Genomic DNA, 18,976 nt, shown 5'->3' on the forward strand with positions numbered 1-18,976 from the left:
CTATCATGGCAGATAGTGTGTCGCTAATGTTCTTCTTTTGGTGTGTGGAAATGGAACGATTATAGGACCGCAGTGATGACTCACACCGATGATCCGGCATAAACATAATATACTTTGCCTCAAACCCAGTATCATTAAAAAACTTTTTTTTTTAAATAACATGTGTATGTTGATATAGCTTGCTTCACGGTTATGAAAAAAACTGACATAATTTGTAAACGTTTCGTTGTGGTTGTACTTTAATTGCCAGTGACAAATTATTGTAATTGATTATCACAGATGCAATGGATGAGCATATAGAAATCGACAAAATTGAGAAAAAAGCTCTCAATTCTCAACGTGAAGGTGATGATTACCTTGAAAACAGAAGTGACGTCTCCCGTGATGTATGGGCACGAAAGGTGGAATATCTGCTGGCTCTAATCGGTTTCTCTGTGGGGTTAGGCGTGGTATGGCGGTTTCCTTACCTCTGTATGAGGAATGGAGGAGGTAAGTGGATTCTGAAATATGCCAGTCTGCTAATATGTATTAATGTAATGAGCCAAGAGAAATATAGATGAAATATATAGCAATGCTTGCAACGTATTCATTGTAGACACATTTTAAAGTAGTAAACTCAATTTTGGTATTTGTATTAAGTGTTTGGAGACTGATTGAAGATATTATAGAGGTTTTACTTCATGTTTAGATCAGGACTACTGGTTAGCCTGTTGTCAATTAAATGTAATATGATGAAGTGTCGCGGGACTGTGACTTGGTCCAAATATCACAATATGAAGACACTGTTAAATGGTCCCATTGCCCAATCGAGGCAGTCTTTCTACGATCTCAGTGCCTTTAAATACGTAATATTAAAGACCAAAAGTTCTTTCAGAAGATTCGTTAGGTTGGTATATTATGTTCGTGGTCTCGAACTAGCTAGAGTGACATGATGACAACAATCGTGGATGATGAGGTCGCTCTTGTGTCATCCTTGAGGGTCATGCGTGGAGCTTTGGACACCTGTATGACAGTCCATTTGGTCACGATATACAATTTTGTATGTAAACATTTTCATGGTTAATTGGTTTCTGGTGTCTGTACCTGCTTCACGACATTACATAGTAATGACTCTACAAAATGTCCTATTTAAGTGGTCATCGTGTTAACATCAATGACATGTAACATGTAGTCGGTTGTACTATGAGTTAAACAAGCTTTCTGGAATGGATATACGTATGTTCCAATGTTTCCTTCCAATCCAAGTACACAACTTGTGGCATTTCCTTTAGGTTGATGATGCGATATATGTATATATCTACACATATATATTTCTCTCTATAACCTGTTTACATCTCGTCACACAATTTTTGACCTTGGTGTACATAGGATTATAGTATATACAAAAAGGTCGAATGCGTACGTCGGCACACGGCCAGTACCCATAACATTGTTCATTTGTCTTGTGCAGGTGACCGTGTAGTCATCGAAACGTCACATTCAGATTTTACTTAACATTTATTCTATAGCACGGTTTCTCATGCCTTTTAACATTTCTACTTCTGGTTGTGTTATAAGAACAGCTATTCTATAGCACGGTTTCTCATGCCTTTTAACATTTTTACTTCTGGTTGTGTGATAAGAACAACTATTCTATAGCACGGTTTCTCATGCCTTTTAACAATTTTACTTCTGGTTGTGTTATAAGAACAACTATTCTATAGCACGGTTTCTCATGCCTTTTAACATTTTTACTTCTGGTTGTGTTATAAGAACAACTATTCTATAGCACGGTTTCTCAGGCCTTTTAACATTTTTACTTCTGGTTGTGTGATAAGAACAACTATTCTATAGCACGGTTTCTCATGCCTTTTAACATTTTTACTTCTGGTTGTGTGATAAGAACAACTATTCTATAGCACGGTTTCTCATGCCTTTTAACATTTTTACTTCTGGTTGTGTTATAAGAACAACTATTCTATAGCACGGTTTCTCAGGCCTTTTAACATTTTTACTTCTGGTTGTGTGATAAGAACAACTATTCTATAGCACGGTTTCTCATGCCTTTTAACATTTTTACTTCTGGTTGTGTTATAAGAACAACTATTCTATAGCACGGTTTCTCAGGCCTTTTAACATTTTTACTTCTGGTTGTGTTATAAGAACAACTATTCTATAGCACGGTTTCTCAGGCCTTTTAACAGTTTTACTTCTGGTTGTGTTATAAGAACAACTATTCTATAGCACGGTTTCTCACGTTTATTAATTGTTTTCTTCTCTTTGTTTTCCTAGGTGCTTTCCTGATTCCGTTTTTCATTTTTATGTTCATCTGTGGATTTCCACTTTATTTCATGGAATTAAGTCTTGGACAGTTTTCCGGGAAAAGTCCATTGGTACTGTGGTGCATTTGTCCTCTATTTCAAGGTGAGTTAGAAATCATACATAGATTGTAATCGTATCGGTCCTGTTTTCAACCATATGTAGAATTTTTGTCGTTGCAGATCGGGATATATGCAAAATATCGACCTACCATTGTGTATGTCTAATGTTTCCAAATAGATCACAAAGTGCTCGGATGATTCGGTTTCCTGTCAGTGCTTCCATATTTAACAACTAATAAAGTATGTAATACATGGAAGGTATTGATAGTACATTAATGTTGAACTGCAGTAATAGCTAAATATCAGCTAATACATAAATCTATAACGACTGGACAGAATAGAAGTTCTTATAACACAACAAGTAGAAGATAAGAGAAGTGATGTTTTGATAACTACACGGTCACCTTCACCAGATAAAATGTTTTTGGTTACGTAATAGAACGGGCCCCAGCATCGCTCTGACTAGATATCATTACAGAGTTAATAGTAAAAGCTGACACCTCGTAAAAACTTCTATCCTATTACACAAAATATCATGTTACGTCCATACTGCTTTACAAATAGATTTTCACATGACTCTGCATAATCACGAAGGTGAATGGGGTAATATTTCGTGACCAACCAGATATCAAAAGCATTGGGGTCTGGAGGACGAAATCATAAAAAGGTGACTGAGTTTCTCGCGAACGATGTCTTCGTCGAGTTGGGTGGTATGATCTTCCAACAGACTATTGCCATACCTATGAGAACTATCTGTGCCCCTTTGTTGGCTGACTTGCTTTTGATTTCATACGAGGCTGAATCTATCGAAGAGCTATAAAAACCGGTCGCAAAGACTGTTCAATGTCAGATTGCCTGATTTGAACCACTCGACTGCGCTTATTCATGACAATGGTTCATATAACGAATACTGTTTTGCAAACTTGTATACGTTTCTAATTATCTGCTTGTGTTTTTTTTTTTTTTTTGCAGGTTTAGGGTTTTGTATGGTAACGATTTCGTTCATAATAACCTTGTACTATGGTCTAGTAGTGGCTTGGATTCTCTGTTACCTGTTCTACTCTTTCTATCCGACGTTACCCTGGGCTTCATGTGATAATGCGTGGAACTCCGATAGCTGTGTCGTTCTTCGTTCAGCGAACCCGACAAATTCGTCAGGTTTCAAAACCCCGAATAGAAGCGAATTCCTGAATACATCATATGTAGTATCGGAGCCCATCAGTATCAATGCATCGTCTTCTCAGGATGTAAACACGGACTTCTATCCAACCGCAGCAACAGAATTTTGGAGGTAATGCTGATCTGTTGTTTGGAAACAAAGTTCTTGCAACATCTATGACCATGAAATGGATTAACGTGGGGTTTGGTGAAAACAACGAAAATTGAATAATAATAACATACAAATTTGCTGGAATCGTATTAGTAAACAGTGTCATCATGTTTACAGCATTTTTATTTCTTATTTTCATCGATGACATCATTAATGATATTACTTACGAAACCACAAAGAAGAAAAGGAATACGTTTTACGTTTATATGTTCATGAAACGGGAGAAGATGTCGTTATAACACATCTGAATTAAAAAAAATGAAAATAGCAAGCGCAAAGTTAACACGAGATCACCTCAGGATAGGGACGAAACTCGTAAAATTTCCTTGCTTCGACAGACACTCAATATAAAAGCTAAACCAGGAAGAATGTTGAGAAATTTAGAGGCGTATCTGTCTTTTTTCTTCTGTTTAATATAATATTTTTATGGAGTAGACAGTATTCAATTACAAACTAAGTATCATTAAAATAAAGATCAAAGTAGATAAAAATCTGTCAAGCTAAAATTAATGAGGCAGTCTTTCAGCATAAACATCTGCATGTGATAATGATGTTATAAAGATATACAACAGTGAATTTCCATACAAATTTAAAATTAGATGCGGTGAGCCGAGTAGTGAATTAGACTGCATTTTACAACTTTTTTGACACGTCAGTGATACTAAATATCTAAATCATGATGCTAATTCTAAGCGACCAAGGACAATCGAAATTTGTAAAAATAATAAGATGATAACCTCCCAATTGGTTTTTGACCCCACCTCTCCAAACGCCCACTAACCCCCGCAAAAAAAAAAAAAAAAAATCCCAAACGTACTGGGTTTATTACAAATAGTGTAGGTTGTTAACATTAATGTTTAGTCATGAACTAAGAAAGCTGTTTGATGCAGTAAACAACATTATTTGGTTCTAGAGTATTTAATTCTAATTTGTCTTTTGTACAATCTTCAAGTACTGTACATGTGCATACTCTAAACCGTGCACAAATGAATTAGAATGTAGCATGCAGGTAACGGCAACCGTGGGATGTAAATTCTATTAGAAGAGTGTATTTCCTACAACAAGCACGAAAATACACACATATGAATAACATCTTTCAGTAAAATCTTTTAAAAAGTATCGCAATTTTTACATCGGTCCATGACGAATTGCTGCGAAGACGACACATATGATAATATAGCAATGACATACTCGTGGTTAGAGAGGTTTTTATTCAAACCGTATAACATATTGTGTTTTAAAATATTGCTACGTTCTTTACCTATATTAAGTTTTGTTTAGTTTTCGCGACGAGTTCTTCACTTATCAGTTGTAGATTAGCAAAACAGGTCAGGAGAGCTCTCGTCAACTTTAGAACATGTTAACATTTATAGACTTCACAATATCATTCACAGTGTATATCATAGGCTTCACAATATCATTTACAGTGTATATCATTTTACAATATCTGATATATTTTCATCAATAGATACCAAATTCTCGGTATATCATCTGGCATTGATGTTATCGGTACACCACAATGGCATCTCGTCCTTGCTTTGTTCCTCGCGACATTTGTGACCTTCCTGTGTGTTGTCAAGGGAGTGAGGTCAGTTGGTAAGGTAAGTGTACCATTAACTTTAGTGCGCAACAACATTTGTTAAAATCTACTACGAATGAACACACAAACATAAAAAGACAAGTATCTTGTTTACATCAAAGTATATATACAAAATCTAGGAATAGCACAGTTTCATGTAACATTATAGCGTCTGTAAAACAGAATGGAACATTATCGATAGTTCAAATTTTCATAGTTTCAGCAAAGGCCACTATAAAAAAGCATTTTTCATGAAAGTAATCAAATGGACACTAGAATTATCTATTGATGTTGTGTTCAAGACATTTTATCTTATGCACGAATACAGCGGAATATCTCGTAAATAACACCCTCCAAAATAGATCCAAATCCACCTCCTCCAAAGTTCTGAAGTTCCATACATTTAATCACAGTTTATGAAAACTCAATGTGAATAAAACTTCGCCACTTACCTGACGCCATCTTCTTCACTTCAAAAGACCTAACCTTTTCTGAGAACAATCTAAATGTCAGTCTTCAAACCATTATACCTATATACACTTAGCCGAATTATCTTAATGAAGGCCGAATTAAGAATTAATAAACACCGGTATTTAATCCATATTATCATCCGTGATTGTGTTAAAACAGGTGGCGTACGTCACATCCTTACTACCCTATGTCCTCCTAACCGTCATCCTGATTCGGAGTCTGACGCTGGAAGGATCACTAACGGGAGTTTTATATTATATAAAACCGGACTTCTCCCGACTTTTAACTACAAAGGTAACATTTGTATTTACTAGTTTTAATACATAATGTCGTTCGCCGACTCATGAACATCCGAATATACTTAATTGTAGAAACAGCACAAATATATTTCAGTCGAGAGATAATATTTTTCCATATATGAGATTCACGATATTGCGACGGATAATTTCATATTAATATAGATTACACTTTTGTTGTGTTGGGAAAAATCCTGTATTACGGAATACAAAGGTTCATAACATGCATAATCAGTGGCAACTGATATCACATTGTTTAGGTATGGTTTGAGGCGGCGCTGCAAGTGTTTTATTCATTAGGACCAGCCTATGGTGGGGTGATTACCATGGCTAGCTATAACAAGTTTCACAACAGGTGTTTAGGGTAAGTTATATACTGAATATATCCGGAGATTAATTATTGTCCCTACGTGATTGAATTGACGATAACCCAGTTCTTAATACAAATCATTTACAGTAAGAACTGGGTCCGTATTCATGAAACCATTCTCATGCTCAAGCATAGATTTTGTGCTCAAGCAAACTTTTTTTTACAATTTACCTAAATAATATAAAATAATGCTAATGTCAATTTTAAACCTTTAATTAGCTTGACTTGAAGTCCTTTCAAAATTGTTTTTAAATCTTCGACAAAATAAGCATTACTTATTTATTTTTAACTTAAACAAGACATAAGGCTTGAGCACAAAATTCATACTTGAGCATAATAAAGGTTTTATAATTACGGACAATGGAGTATGGTTTGGTTTTATTACAGTGATGCGGCCTTATGCACCGCGGTGGATTGTTTCAGCAACTTTTATTGTGGCTTTGTTGTGTTCAGTATTCTCGGATTTCTTGCTCATGAATCCGGATTATCGGTTGAGGACGTTGCAGAAGGAGGTAACCGTACCACATGTCAAGACTTATTTTCATGTATTTCTACATAGACTGTTACTTTAACCGCAAACCAGAAAATTATGTCATTGAACAACTTATATATCCTAATTCAATACTGAAACTGAAATCGAAATAAATATATTATTTTAATCATCTCAGAAATGTGCAGTTTAAGGTTGAAAACAAAAATGAGTACAAAAATACAATCGAACAGATTTCTCCTTTAACACCCTCAAATATCCACGACGAAAATCCAACCTATAGCAACTTGGTGTATTTTGCAGGGCCTGGTCTAGTTTTTCAGGTCTATCCTGAGGCTTTATCCAGAATGCCTTTACCTCACCTTTGGTCCATCCTTTTCTTCGTGATGCTCTTCGCTGTAGGTTTGGATAGCCAGGTAAAGAGCATATCAATTTTATTGTATCGTGTCAGATCTATTTCATTGATTATATCGGTAATATAACTTGGTATGCAGTACAGTTTTTTTTTTTCCATTTTTGTCCAATTTGATGTTTCGTTATGGCACTGTGTGACATCTGCCTGTCACATTATTTTATTTCTGTGATAATAATAATATCGAGAGAGGTAGGCATAGTGAAATGCTGCAAAATTATTTAATCTTATAATTTACCCGTATTAAAGTTTAATGATGGATACATGTGATTTAATTACCAAGGATCCTTGTGTAATGTGTTCCCTTGGTATGGTCCATCGTTGTCTTAATTTCATAAGAAATCACATCGAAAATACGTCTTAAACTGAATTTAAAGAACCCTGCAAGGATTTTTACGTGTTCAGTAATTCAGCTTAATAATTAATAAAAAATGATGTAAAGTTTTATATTAATGAATTTTACCTAGGAGAAACATGAGGTAAACATAAATTAGAACGATTGCATGCGAACGTTAATGGTCCATTGAACATCGTTTGAATGAAATATCCAACATGACCGAAAAATGACCGAAGTTATATGTAGATTTGTATGGCATAATAGCTCTCTAAATCAGAATTTCACTATTAATTTTTTTTCTTTGTCTTTTTGCTTCAGTTTGGACAAGTGGAAACCATCATTGGAGGATTGCGGGATATGTACCCAGGCTCGTTTGGGAAAAGAAAAAACCTTTCGCTTCTGATTGTATTCTGTGTCGTTTTCCTTTTAAGTCTGATTTTTGCTACACCGGTGAGTTTGTTTTCTTCATAAACGAATCGAATTGATGAAAAGTTTGACGTTCGGGGCATCACTTCATACACTACTTGTATTTATATTCCTGCTCTTTTGCTTGGCCTTTGTGTTGAACATCTTTTACATTCAGTACATACACTACTTCCAAGAGTATTTATTTTCCAAATATTTTGTTTGGCCTTAGTGTTGAACATCTTTTACATACTTAGCATTCCGATATACAATACGTCCTATTTATGTCTGTGATTTTTGTTTTGCCTCAGTTTTTAAAATCCTCTCGAACGATGAGTATTATTGGCTTTTATGCCCTTTTACCCAGACCAAATTTCGTTAAAGTAAATGTACTATATGAATCAAAAGAGATTCCAGAAGGAAGCAGAACTGGCCATTTCTGGCGGAAGAACATGCCAGTTTGCCAACATATATAGTCCTAAAGATTATCTCATATTCAGTTGACGTCTTCAACAGAATTTATTAAGGTGATGTGCTCAACTGAATATGGCCCTTTATAAAGAAAGGTTGTCTCTTCAATAGAATAGCTCATTATATATTTAGTCGACCTCATTCTACAGATACCATCTTTAAATGACTTATCTATAATGTGGCGTAGAATAACCCAACAACAGTTCGATGCAATATTTCTATATTTCAGGGAGGAGTTTTTGTGTTTACATTGGTTGATTGGTATTCCAGTGCTTACTGCATCTTCCTGACATCTTGTTTTGAATGCATTGTAGTTGGATGGATATACGGTACGAAACGATATCACATAATTCGCAGTATTTTCTTCATTCATGAGTAAGTTTGATGATTCAAGTTAATGGTTTAGGTAGTTATTATTTTATCTTTTGCAATGTGGGCATATAACTGATTCGTTGTCAGTATAATGCGACGTGGTATAATGTTACCAGATAAGGGATTTCACACTATAAAATGACCCTGTGCCTTTTCGCATCCTCAATAGATACCGTAACATCTTAGCTGATGCTGTCCTTAAAAGGAACGTTGTTGGATACCGTAATCAATGTTACAAATACGCGGTACAAAGCCCAAACGTATGTTGAAGACAGATACTTTTATATCAGGATAAAATACTTTCTCTAATACGATAACCTACTTACATTATAAGTGAACGAAATAATCTTTTCCATTGTTATCAGGTAAGAAACGCCGACCGGAAATTGCTCGGAAATATCCGTCATAACGTTAATTTGAAGTCTTTACATAACTGATTTTTACTATTGCTGTCAATATATGACGGAAAACTCCAAGTAATGTTCTTGTGATTATTGGATTGTAACACGAGCGTTGTCTGAATCTTTCATTTATTTCAATATAACTGGTTGCATTTTAAACATCAGAAGACATCCAAAACGTACTAATGCGAAATATCATGTAGAGGTCTTCTCATTCGAAGAGTTAGTGAATATACACCACATCCCCTGACGCGATCTGTTTGAAATCGAATTCCAATTCACACTGATGATATAAGAATTACTCGGGATCAGTAACTTTAGAAAAAAAAATACGTAAATGACATAATTGACTATTATATACAGAAAACTTACTTTCTTCAATGTCTTTTTAAAATTTTCCTGTCAGCTTAGAATTTTTAATAATTTACAAGTTATGATGATCACAAACTTTCAACAAATAACACGCCTACAGAGGAAATTTCTGACCTGAAATATTTTTGTTTGTCCATGATAACTCTCATAACGAATATATTTATATAGACTTGAACAAATATCAATGACCGTGCCCCCCTATCATGGGTGTTTTATTCCTAGTGTATATTTGCTTCCATGATCTATTTACCAAAATCGAACGAAAAATTGTGTATTTATAGAGTCCAACGTGTGTAGTTAAGTGTATATGAATGTAATTAAAAGAAACCTTTTAAGACACTTGTTTTTGATAATTTTTTAAATATGTAGGTGCAGAACGATTCAGCAGAGACGTGGAAGTAATGACTGGTAGAAGAGTTCCATCTGCCATACGTATATCATGGTGCATAGTTACACCCCTAGCCACCTTTGTAAGTACATTCAAAGATTCAGGTAGCCCGTCGATGCATAATTTTATTCCTAGCGCATGTAAAGTAATATTCCTTCTTACAAGGGAATATCATAATCATTTCACCGGACCTGAATATATCAAACAACAAACTTTTCTTCTGTGGGCAATATACGATATCAATACATTTTATTCTTCTCGTCTCTTTTACATGCCGGTATTATCCTGGTGTCTATATTATAAAAGTGAATCAGTATTAGTAATAAGAAGACATGAGCGTTCAATTTAAAAATGTTGAACAGTTCATGGACACGTTTGGTGCTAGTTTGTGTGAATGATGGTTCAAATGTTGTTAACCTTGTTCTCATTTGGGAACATGACATTACTCTTATTTAAATTGACAAAGATTTATATGGCGGCTATTGGCGATGAAACAAAAGATGTTTAACCTTGCAGAACATCTGGTCTTATTGTTCTTGTATTTTGTCAGTAGTCTACTGTAAATATTACCTTTGTTCAAATTCTGTCCTAGTTTCACCACATTTGAGTTTCAATTACGATTTTGTGTACATTTGTGCTACCTTTGTTGTATTGGCTGTCCGTGTTTCGCTACACTCGTTTTACACATGTTTGTATGCTGAGAGTGTTAACACAATTGTCAACAATGTAAAAGGCAGGTATCATTATCATTGGTTCGTATGTCAAAATTGTAACATGTATAATTATATTGATTAATAAATGTTATCAATTTTTTAACAGATTGCGTTTCTTGCAAGTCTATTATCATTGGAAATCCCGCGATATAGTGAGTACATCTTCCCAAGCTATACGCAGGTTTTAGGAGTTTTTATAGCACTACTTGCCGTGATGCCAATCCCTGTGATAGCCCTGAAAGGTATTCTACGGGCTGAAGGTCCCATAAGAACGGTATGCATTACAGTTGCTTGAAGTAAAATTATGATAATTGATAACTTGACTGATAACTTCAGTTAGACGTTTGTCAAGTTTATTAATCTTGCTGAATTCAACTCTGTATTTTTTTGTTTTTGTATGATTTTACGGCAGCGTTACAATTTAACAAAGACCATACAATTATTTCTGTATCGCAATGAGTGGTCAATTTAAGAACGTTGTGCTTCAGGGTTGTCTGAAAAGTGTTTATATTAAGTTCCATTATGATTTTCCTAAGTCGTCTCCTAGCTGTGAATATCTTGTTCCTTAACATTACTGACGGGTCCAAGACAATCGAGATAGTTAATTGACGCAGTTTTATATGTGTGTATTCTTATATGTATTGTATCCAGTTCTGTACTGAAATGTAATTCACTGCTTTCAGACAAAACTTAAATTGTTTCAAGTAGTTTCTATCCAACAGAAAAAAAAACTCTGAGATATTCCCTGGAAAACATATTCATTAAAATGCTGTATATTCTAGAATGTTTTCATCGAAACTTAAAACATTCATAAAACCACTGAGAGTCAGATTTACAAATAAGTATTCTCATCTTTGACCTATTTTTGTTTCAGAGATTGACCAATACGTTAAGACCAAATAACCAATGGATACCAAATGATACTGTTGCTCAATTGACCTACGAGGTATATGAATACACAGGCAGATTTTGGGAAGATTTTAAAACAAACATATTTGGACCACCTTTGTGCACTGGGGATGTATGAACTGTATAAAATATAATAGACAATAGAGATTTTTATACTGCTTATACGAATTCTCTCGCTCTACTGATACTGCCCCTCAAATATCATTTACAGTCCGGTATTTAGGTATCATTATGTTATGTTTATATATATATATATATATAGTGTCAATAAAGTACCAGCGAGAAACGGTATTGCATATACGTTTATTTAGTCGCTGAATTAAAAACAATATATCAATATAGATATGTTATGTTATTGCTTCTTTGCTTGTCATGTTTATTGCATAGTGAACAGCCATGGTCATTTCAAGGTCTCTTTTTATTGGTGGCAACTTTAATGAACAATATACATTTGAAACAATTGGGGAAATGTATCTTATGTATATCAATACACGGCAGCACAGTCCTGTTGTCAAAGAAACACAAATCAGCACAGTTACGGGGCGTGTCTAAACATGCAAATTAGGTTCTTACCTAATGCTTCACAGGCCAACGCTCTAACTGACTGTGTCATGGGGATCATAATTGTTTTATGATATTAATCTTCGTCATTATAAATTGTTATAGTGTTACCTAGCACAACGATAAAAATGATGACATATTGAAAACGAGTTTTTCGTCATAATATAGGTATTACGATAAATATACCCATGTAGAGAAAAGACTGCGACAGACAAAAGAACAGATATGATAATTTAGATCATAGAATATAAGTAAGCTATTGTTATAGGTGTGGGGGATTTTTTGCAAAATTTTTTGCATCATTCATGAAACAACATAATAATATAAGTAAATATCTATGATTAATTGAAAATTGAGATTATTTAAAAAACAATGATGTCAATGACAGCAGTCTTTGGATGATGATTTACTGATTACGTAGTGTATGCCCTAAAGTCCTCTATTTCTCCAAATTTTTACAAACCTCAAAGGCGAAGGTAGAAATCTATAAGATCAAATTGTAAGTACAATACAATTTAATACTTTGATAAAAACCATGGGAGAGCATATAGTCGCCGCTTTGTCCGTCCGCCCGTCCCTTCGTTTGTCTGTCCGTCAAAATGTTGTCCGGAACATGACACAAAAACTATAAGAGTTATCAACGTAAAAATTCATAGATAGATGCATCTCAACAAGGAGAAGTGCAGTGTACGAAAACCATCGCTTTTTTCATAAGTGAGGAATGATTGACCTTTGTTATTTTTTGTACTTATTTTTTGTCAGGAGTATTACACTAAACCTGTAAGAGGTATCAACATGAACCTTCATCAGGTAGATAAATCTCCACATGGCAAAGTGTATTGCACAAGAAACATCACTTTTTTTGCATAAGTTATTACTTATTTGTCTTTTTTATTTTTCATACTTATTTTTTTCCTATCAGGGAGCATAACCTGTCCCTACAAGCAATTGTTTATTATGTCCAAGCATTGCATACAGTTTCCTATATATGTTCATACTGCCTTCAATAGTGTTTCCTAATGTTCATAATAAACACGACCTTCTCCACTCCCTTCAATACACTCATGCCCTCTGATCAAAACACAACTTAATTTATAGGAGGTACATAATGCCAACCAGAGAAAAAATATCATGCTTTAGGCTAAAGATTAAAAAAATATATTACCCAATTTTTGACATACAAAATCCACGAAAAAAGGTTGTAGTAGTATACACTTTCTAAAAACCTCGGACATTATACTAATGTACAATGAAATCAGTAATTACACAATATGATCTGGGAAGTAAGACAACTTTCTCAGTATTTGGACTTTTACTTCAGGTCGTAACCAGAATCATTATGTGTGTTACTAAAGACAAAATTTGAAACAGCATAATGCGTCAATAACGATAATTCATATCAATTACTGTATCAATTGAAAATCTTGTTTTCATCAATATCTCAGTAACTATTAATGGTGTCAAAACGATTTAGGTGTCTACCCCCATGCTATAAGAGGCAACGAATCGGATGGAGAAATTTCAGTAAGGACCACACGGTATCAAGAGAAAAAAGGGACGTTTTACGCCATGTTTTAAGGGCCACAGAATCAGATTAGGCGATTCCATTAAACACCATGCAACTGTTATCTGCGAAATGTTCAAACGAGGACGTCCATCATTGGTAATATCAGCAGTAACGGCCATGTAAAGTAGAAACTTTTCTGATAATTAAGCAGTTAATCGCCTAAATTTATATGAAAGGGAAGGAACAGACGAACCGCAGTACCGTCGTTCTTCGGAGACGTTAAACCGTGTCAACGTCTACAGAGTTACCAAATCTGACAAGGTCTACAGAACTGAAAAACCTATATGAAGGTGAAAGAGTAGACGAATTGCAGCACCGTTATTCGGATGGACGTTGGACCACGACATTTTGTACAGTCACCCAAGCTGACAGGGTCATCCTAGCTACATTAACTGAAGGTGGAGAAACAGGTCATTCAGATGGTATGTGGAACTCGGACATCGTATAGATAGATTTGTTAGATAACCTGAGTTCTTTTTGTCACCTTCAGTAATTGATCAGCAAATAATAATCAGAATAGAAACAACAATATATCTTCAATGTACAGTTTAGAAATTGAAGAGTGTTGCTTCTTCTGTGCTGAAGATGGAAGCAAGAAGGACCTTAGCGTAGCAAGCATTGATAGGATACAGACTATCATTGAATCAAGGTAACGGAGATGTGATTTTCTCCATGATAATTTCCGCAAACATTTAGAGGACCTTAGTCATAGATACTGTGTATTTACATGTACATCCAAAACGCACATCAACAGGCACTTGAATAAGCTCATCTCATCAAAATGTTCCAAAAAGACATCACCTGCATGCAGCATTGCCTTTTCTGTGGCGAGGAATGCTTCGACATTAATCCAAAGCATCCAGATCGGTGGAGAAGGGTTGTTCTTTGTAGGATAGCAGACCGAGGTGAGGGGAGGAAGATTGATAAGGAAACCCTTCTAGATATCTGCAGATCTCGTAAGGACAACTGGGGACGCGCAGAAGAGACACGTTTGGCTGAGGCACTGAGTGATCTGCATGCAGCCGATGGAAGATACCACATAGACTGCTACAAGAAGTGCTGTTCATCTCGGTCAGTGACGTAAGCTTATGTAGCACTTAGTAGCAGTTAACAGGAGGTGGATGAGGCTTTTGAAACGTCAGTCAATACACTGGGAGCAGAATCATCGCGAGTTTGGAATTCCGTCGATTTATACGACCTATACCAGTCAAATGGCGGAGAAGGCATTAGACGCCGAACTTTAGTCTCCAGGTTGTTAGATTACTTTGGGTCGGATCCTCTCCTGCTGGGTGGCACAGGTGTTGCTAGTGTTGTTGTGCTTCGAAGGAAAGCATTAGGTTTTTTTAGGCTAGTGCCGAGCAGTGATGAAGATGATATTGGGATTGGACTTGTAAAAAAATGCCAACCAGATTGTCTATGATGTAACGGAATCAAAAAAAATATCATGCCAGAGTCAATATGGACATTGCCCTTGACTGTGTCAGTGCCACTTTGTTATCATTGCTGTCAAACTTTCCACAAAGTTGGACCACACTTTACCAGCCGCTCTCATTTACAACTGTTACAAATGCCATAAGCGGTAGATAGAGTCACAATCCTCCAGACTGAACTTGACTTGTGGTCTTACAATGGAAAGACCAAGCACTGAACGAACTACTATAGACATTGGGGCCACTGCAAATGAACATGGACACTTGCTGTCACAACTGCCTTTCAGGCTGTGACACTGTCGCTCAGTGCTTCGGAATAGGAAAAAACACAGTCATCAAAGTTCTCAACAATAATATAGCACTGCAGAAATTGGGTGTACTATCTGAGGACATGGATGACATAACTCAAGAAGCAAAAGCATTCATGGCTGAATGCTACGGGATCAAAGTCTCGGTCACGTTGAACATGACTGAGGCCCGGGGAGAGAGTTCTGGTCAAGAAGGATGGGCAGAAAAAACGTAACAAAGGCCCCAGAGCTCAAGTCATTCCCACCTTCCCAAGAGTTATTCAAAGAGAATGTAAAGCATGTGTACACCCAAAGTGCCATTTGGAAGTCTGCTCTTGATTCAGAACCTCAAGCATTAGATTCTGTCCAGTTTTGATGGGAGCGTGACGACCGTACCCGATGCTTGACACAAGTAACAGTATAACCAGACGTCAGTGTTGCTCCATTTTAAGTGCTGGCAATGATAAGGTGTGTTTGAGCCACGAAAAATCCCTGTTCGACAACGATTTGTGGATGCTACTAAGCTCACCTGCCGTGCCGATGTTTTTATGCCACGGGGAAGTACACTGCCAGAATGAGCACATCCGACGTGTTGATGACAGCGACAATGTTTATTACTTGTTTGGTGACTGACAACATACATCAACACAAGTAATGTTCTTTGACAATTCACAAACACGCTTAAGTTGATTATCCATTATTAATACTGGAATAACCTAATCCGATGCTTAACCCCTTAGAACACAGGTATGAACACAAAAATTATTTTGATACCACGTGTAATTATTGAGATATTGACAAAAACAAGATTTTCAGTAATGGCCTATCATGTACTAAACTTCAATATGTCTATTCACCATACAATGATTGATGCGTCCTTCACTTATTCTGATTCTTCACCACTCAAAACATGGGGATAGACACCAAAATTATTTCGATACCATTCATTGTTACTGAGAAATTGATAGAAACAAGATTTTAAGTAATGGCGGCCTTCATTTGTACGGGCCGCGATGCACGCCTGATGGTATCTGCCACCAGACTACAAGGCAAGTAGAACTATGATACGCCGTGTCTACTAACACTATGTAAAGAGGCAATTTATATTACTGTAAAGCAATACGTTGTATATTTTTAAGGGATTAACATATGTTCTCCTTGGGTTCCAATGGGATTTTTGCAACCACAATTGTTTGATTTCCATTTGTACTTTAAAACTTTTACCTTCTTTATTTAATTAGGATAAAATCCTATGTAGCAAATACAATCGTCCTCAATGTCCTCTCTTAGTTATATGAAATATGAAAATTCCTCTTATGAAATAGCAATACTAATATATAAATGTAAAATAAAAGAAGATCGCTTGTCGGCCATTTTGATTTTCTTATCAGAACGAAAATAAAAAAGGCACATCTAAGGAACAAGGTGACCATACTTATGGAATTCGGGAAATATCTATCAAAATGGGCTCATAAACGGTCAAGAGAGCAAGGACGTATGGCGATTTTAATAGCTCAATATCTGATGACAGAGGGCTAAGATCCAAGACGAAAATGAAAGAGTTGAAACATCGAACATAAACAAAATACCATTCATAGAAGTTTATATAAAATTAATAGAAAATCATTGAAGCTATAATAACGATTGTCTTTTGATATCAAGGAATGTTCATAGTGATAATTTAAAGCCCCAATATACGTAAACATCACTATAAAAAAACAATTTTATCGTATTTTCCCCGTAATATATGTAACAAAACAAATACTTTCCTTTAATTAAAGAAAATAAAACTGACTGTTTTCAATTTAAATAAAAACTGAAAAAATCGGAAAATAAACAATGTGGGACCAACAATAATTCATACATTACCGCTCGTAGTGATGACATTGCGCATGCGCATATTCCGCGTGTGTAAACATAGCAGACACAGTACAGACGTTCACCAGTCGCTTCCTTTTTTTCCAATCATACATCAGGCCAGTTCTGAATTCTTACGTTATAATTGTGCGTCGTATCTGTTCTAAACTTATTATTCCTTCTAATAATTTCCCCAAAACGGAATGTTTATCACAGGAATACCTCAAGTCTACGACAAGACTTCGCAAACAAAAAAACATACCGTAGACATATCTAAATGTGCTTCCTCTATAAGTAGTAACCTCATCTCTCGCGAGATCAGGTCATGAACTCTCCGACGTGGTTCGGCAACAATCGTAATTTCGATGGCGGTGTGTTTAAAATGAAGGTGTGTTTACAAATAGCGGGTTTCAACTGCTCATATATCAATACTTTATGCACAAAGTCATGGTAACTATTGTTTGAATAACTTAATTTTAATTACATCTTAGAGAATATCTCATTAATTATGTGTGATTCTACACTTTGGTGAATGTTACGTATATTGGGGCTTTAATGGCAAATACTTGACAGAATAAATAAGAAATTAACAAAAAATTAGCACATGCATCAATTTGCTGAAAAGATTATCATAACGTGAGGTCGATATCCTTTTCATGGCATTAACAAGTGAAAGGTCAGTGCGAAGTCGCCAGTTACAGCCTATGTTTGAAGGAATGGTTTGGAATAAGGTATACTATGTTTTCTAGATATGTGAAAGACAGTGGTGAGTCTTAGATTTGATGGAAGAAAGATAGACGCTGCATCAAGTTTTTAATATGATGGATGAAAGAGAAAGTTTGAGTTAAGTCTTTAATATAATGGATGAAATAAGGACAGTGCGTAGTCGCAAGTACAGCCTACATTTGAAGGAATGGTTTGGAATAAGGTATAATATGTTTGTTAGATATGTGAAAGGTAAATACTGAGCTAGTCTTAAGTATGATTGATGAAAGATAGAGAAAGAGGTCAGTCTTTAATATGATGGATGAAAGATAGAGGATGCGTTAAAATATTTATTATGACGGATGAAAGACAGAGGATGAGTTAAATCTTTAATATGATGGATGAAAGATTGAGGATTAGTTAAAATATTTAATATGATGGATGAAAGATAGAGGTTGAGTTAAGTCTTTAATATGATGGTTGAAAGATGGAGGAAAGGTTATGTTTTTGATATGATGGATGAAAGGTAGAGGAAAGGTTATGTCTTTGATAAGATGGATGAAATGTAGAGACTGAGTTAAGTTTATAATATGACTGATAAAAAACAGAGGCGGAGACTTTGTTATGATAGATAAGGTAATGTTAATAACATTTAGTAATACTACCGTTAACTGTGTCTATGGTACAATGCCATCACAACTTTACTGCGGAGTACGTAATAAACAAATGTCATAATTATAAACATAAGCTATTTAGGGTGAAATAATTATCTTTATTTTACATAAATCTATAAAAAAAGTTTTGTTTTAATATAGCAATGATTAGGCAGTGCAGTGAATTTGAGAATTATGCAAACGTTATTTGTACCTGCTGCTATAAGTATTAGGATTCGT

The 18,976-nt window shown here is 35.3% G+C and overlaps 1 protein-coding gene across 1 annotated transcript; it reads left to right on the forward strand.

Annotated features, from left to right (window-relative positions):
* Positions 1 to 284: 284 nt before the first annotated feature.
* On the forward strand, positions 285 to 15,757 carry LOC132548692 (sodium- and chloride-dependent betaine transporter-like). Its single transcript, XM_060212572.1, has 17 exons — positions 285 to 489; positions 2,272 to 2,403; positions 3,333 to 3,651; positions 5,159 to 5,291; positions 5,900 to 6,034; positions 6,297 to 6,400; positions 6,794 to 6,918; positions 7,200 to 7,312; positions 7,964 to 8,095; positions 8,751 to 8,850; positions 10,036 to 10,136; positions 10,874 to 11,041; positions 11,642 to 11,713; positions 13,000 to 13,073; positions 14,352 to 14,453; positions 14,696 to 14,865; positions 15,522 to 15,757. The coding sequence occupies exons 1-17, from the start codon at positions 285 to 287 to the stop codon at positions 15,755 to 15,757; spliced, it is 2,421 nt and encodes an 806-aa protein (XP_060068555.1).
* The last annotated feature ends 3,219 nt before the right edge of the window (positions 15,758 to 18,976 follow it).

The sequence above is a fragment of the Ylistrum balloti genome, unplaced genomic scaffold, assembly GCF_031769215.1.
Source record: "Ylistrum balloti isolate Yb309-2 unplaced genomic scaffold, AGI_CSIRO_Ybal_v1 Utg370024, whole genome shotgun sequence".
NCBI lineage: Eukaryota > Metazoa > Mollusca > Bivalvia > Pectinida > Pectinidae > Ylistrum > Ylistrum balloti.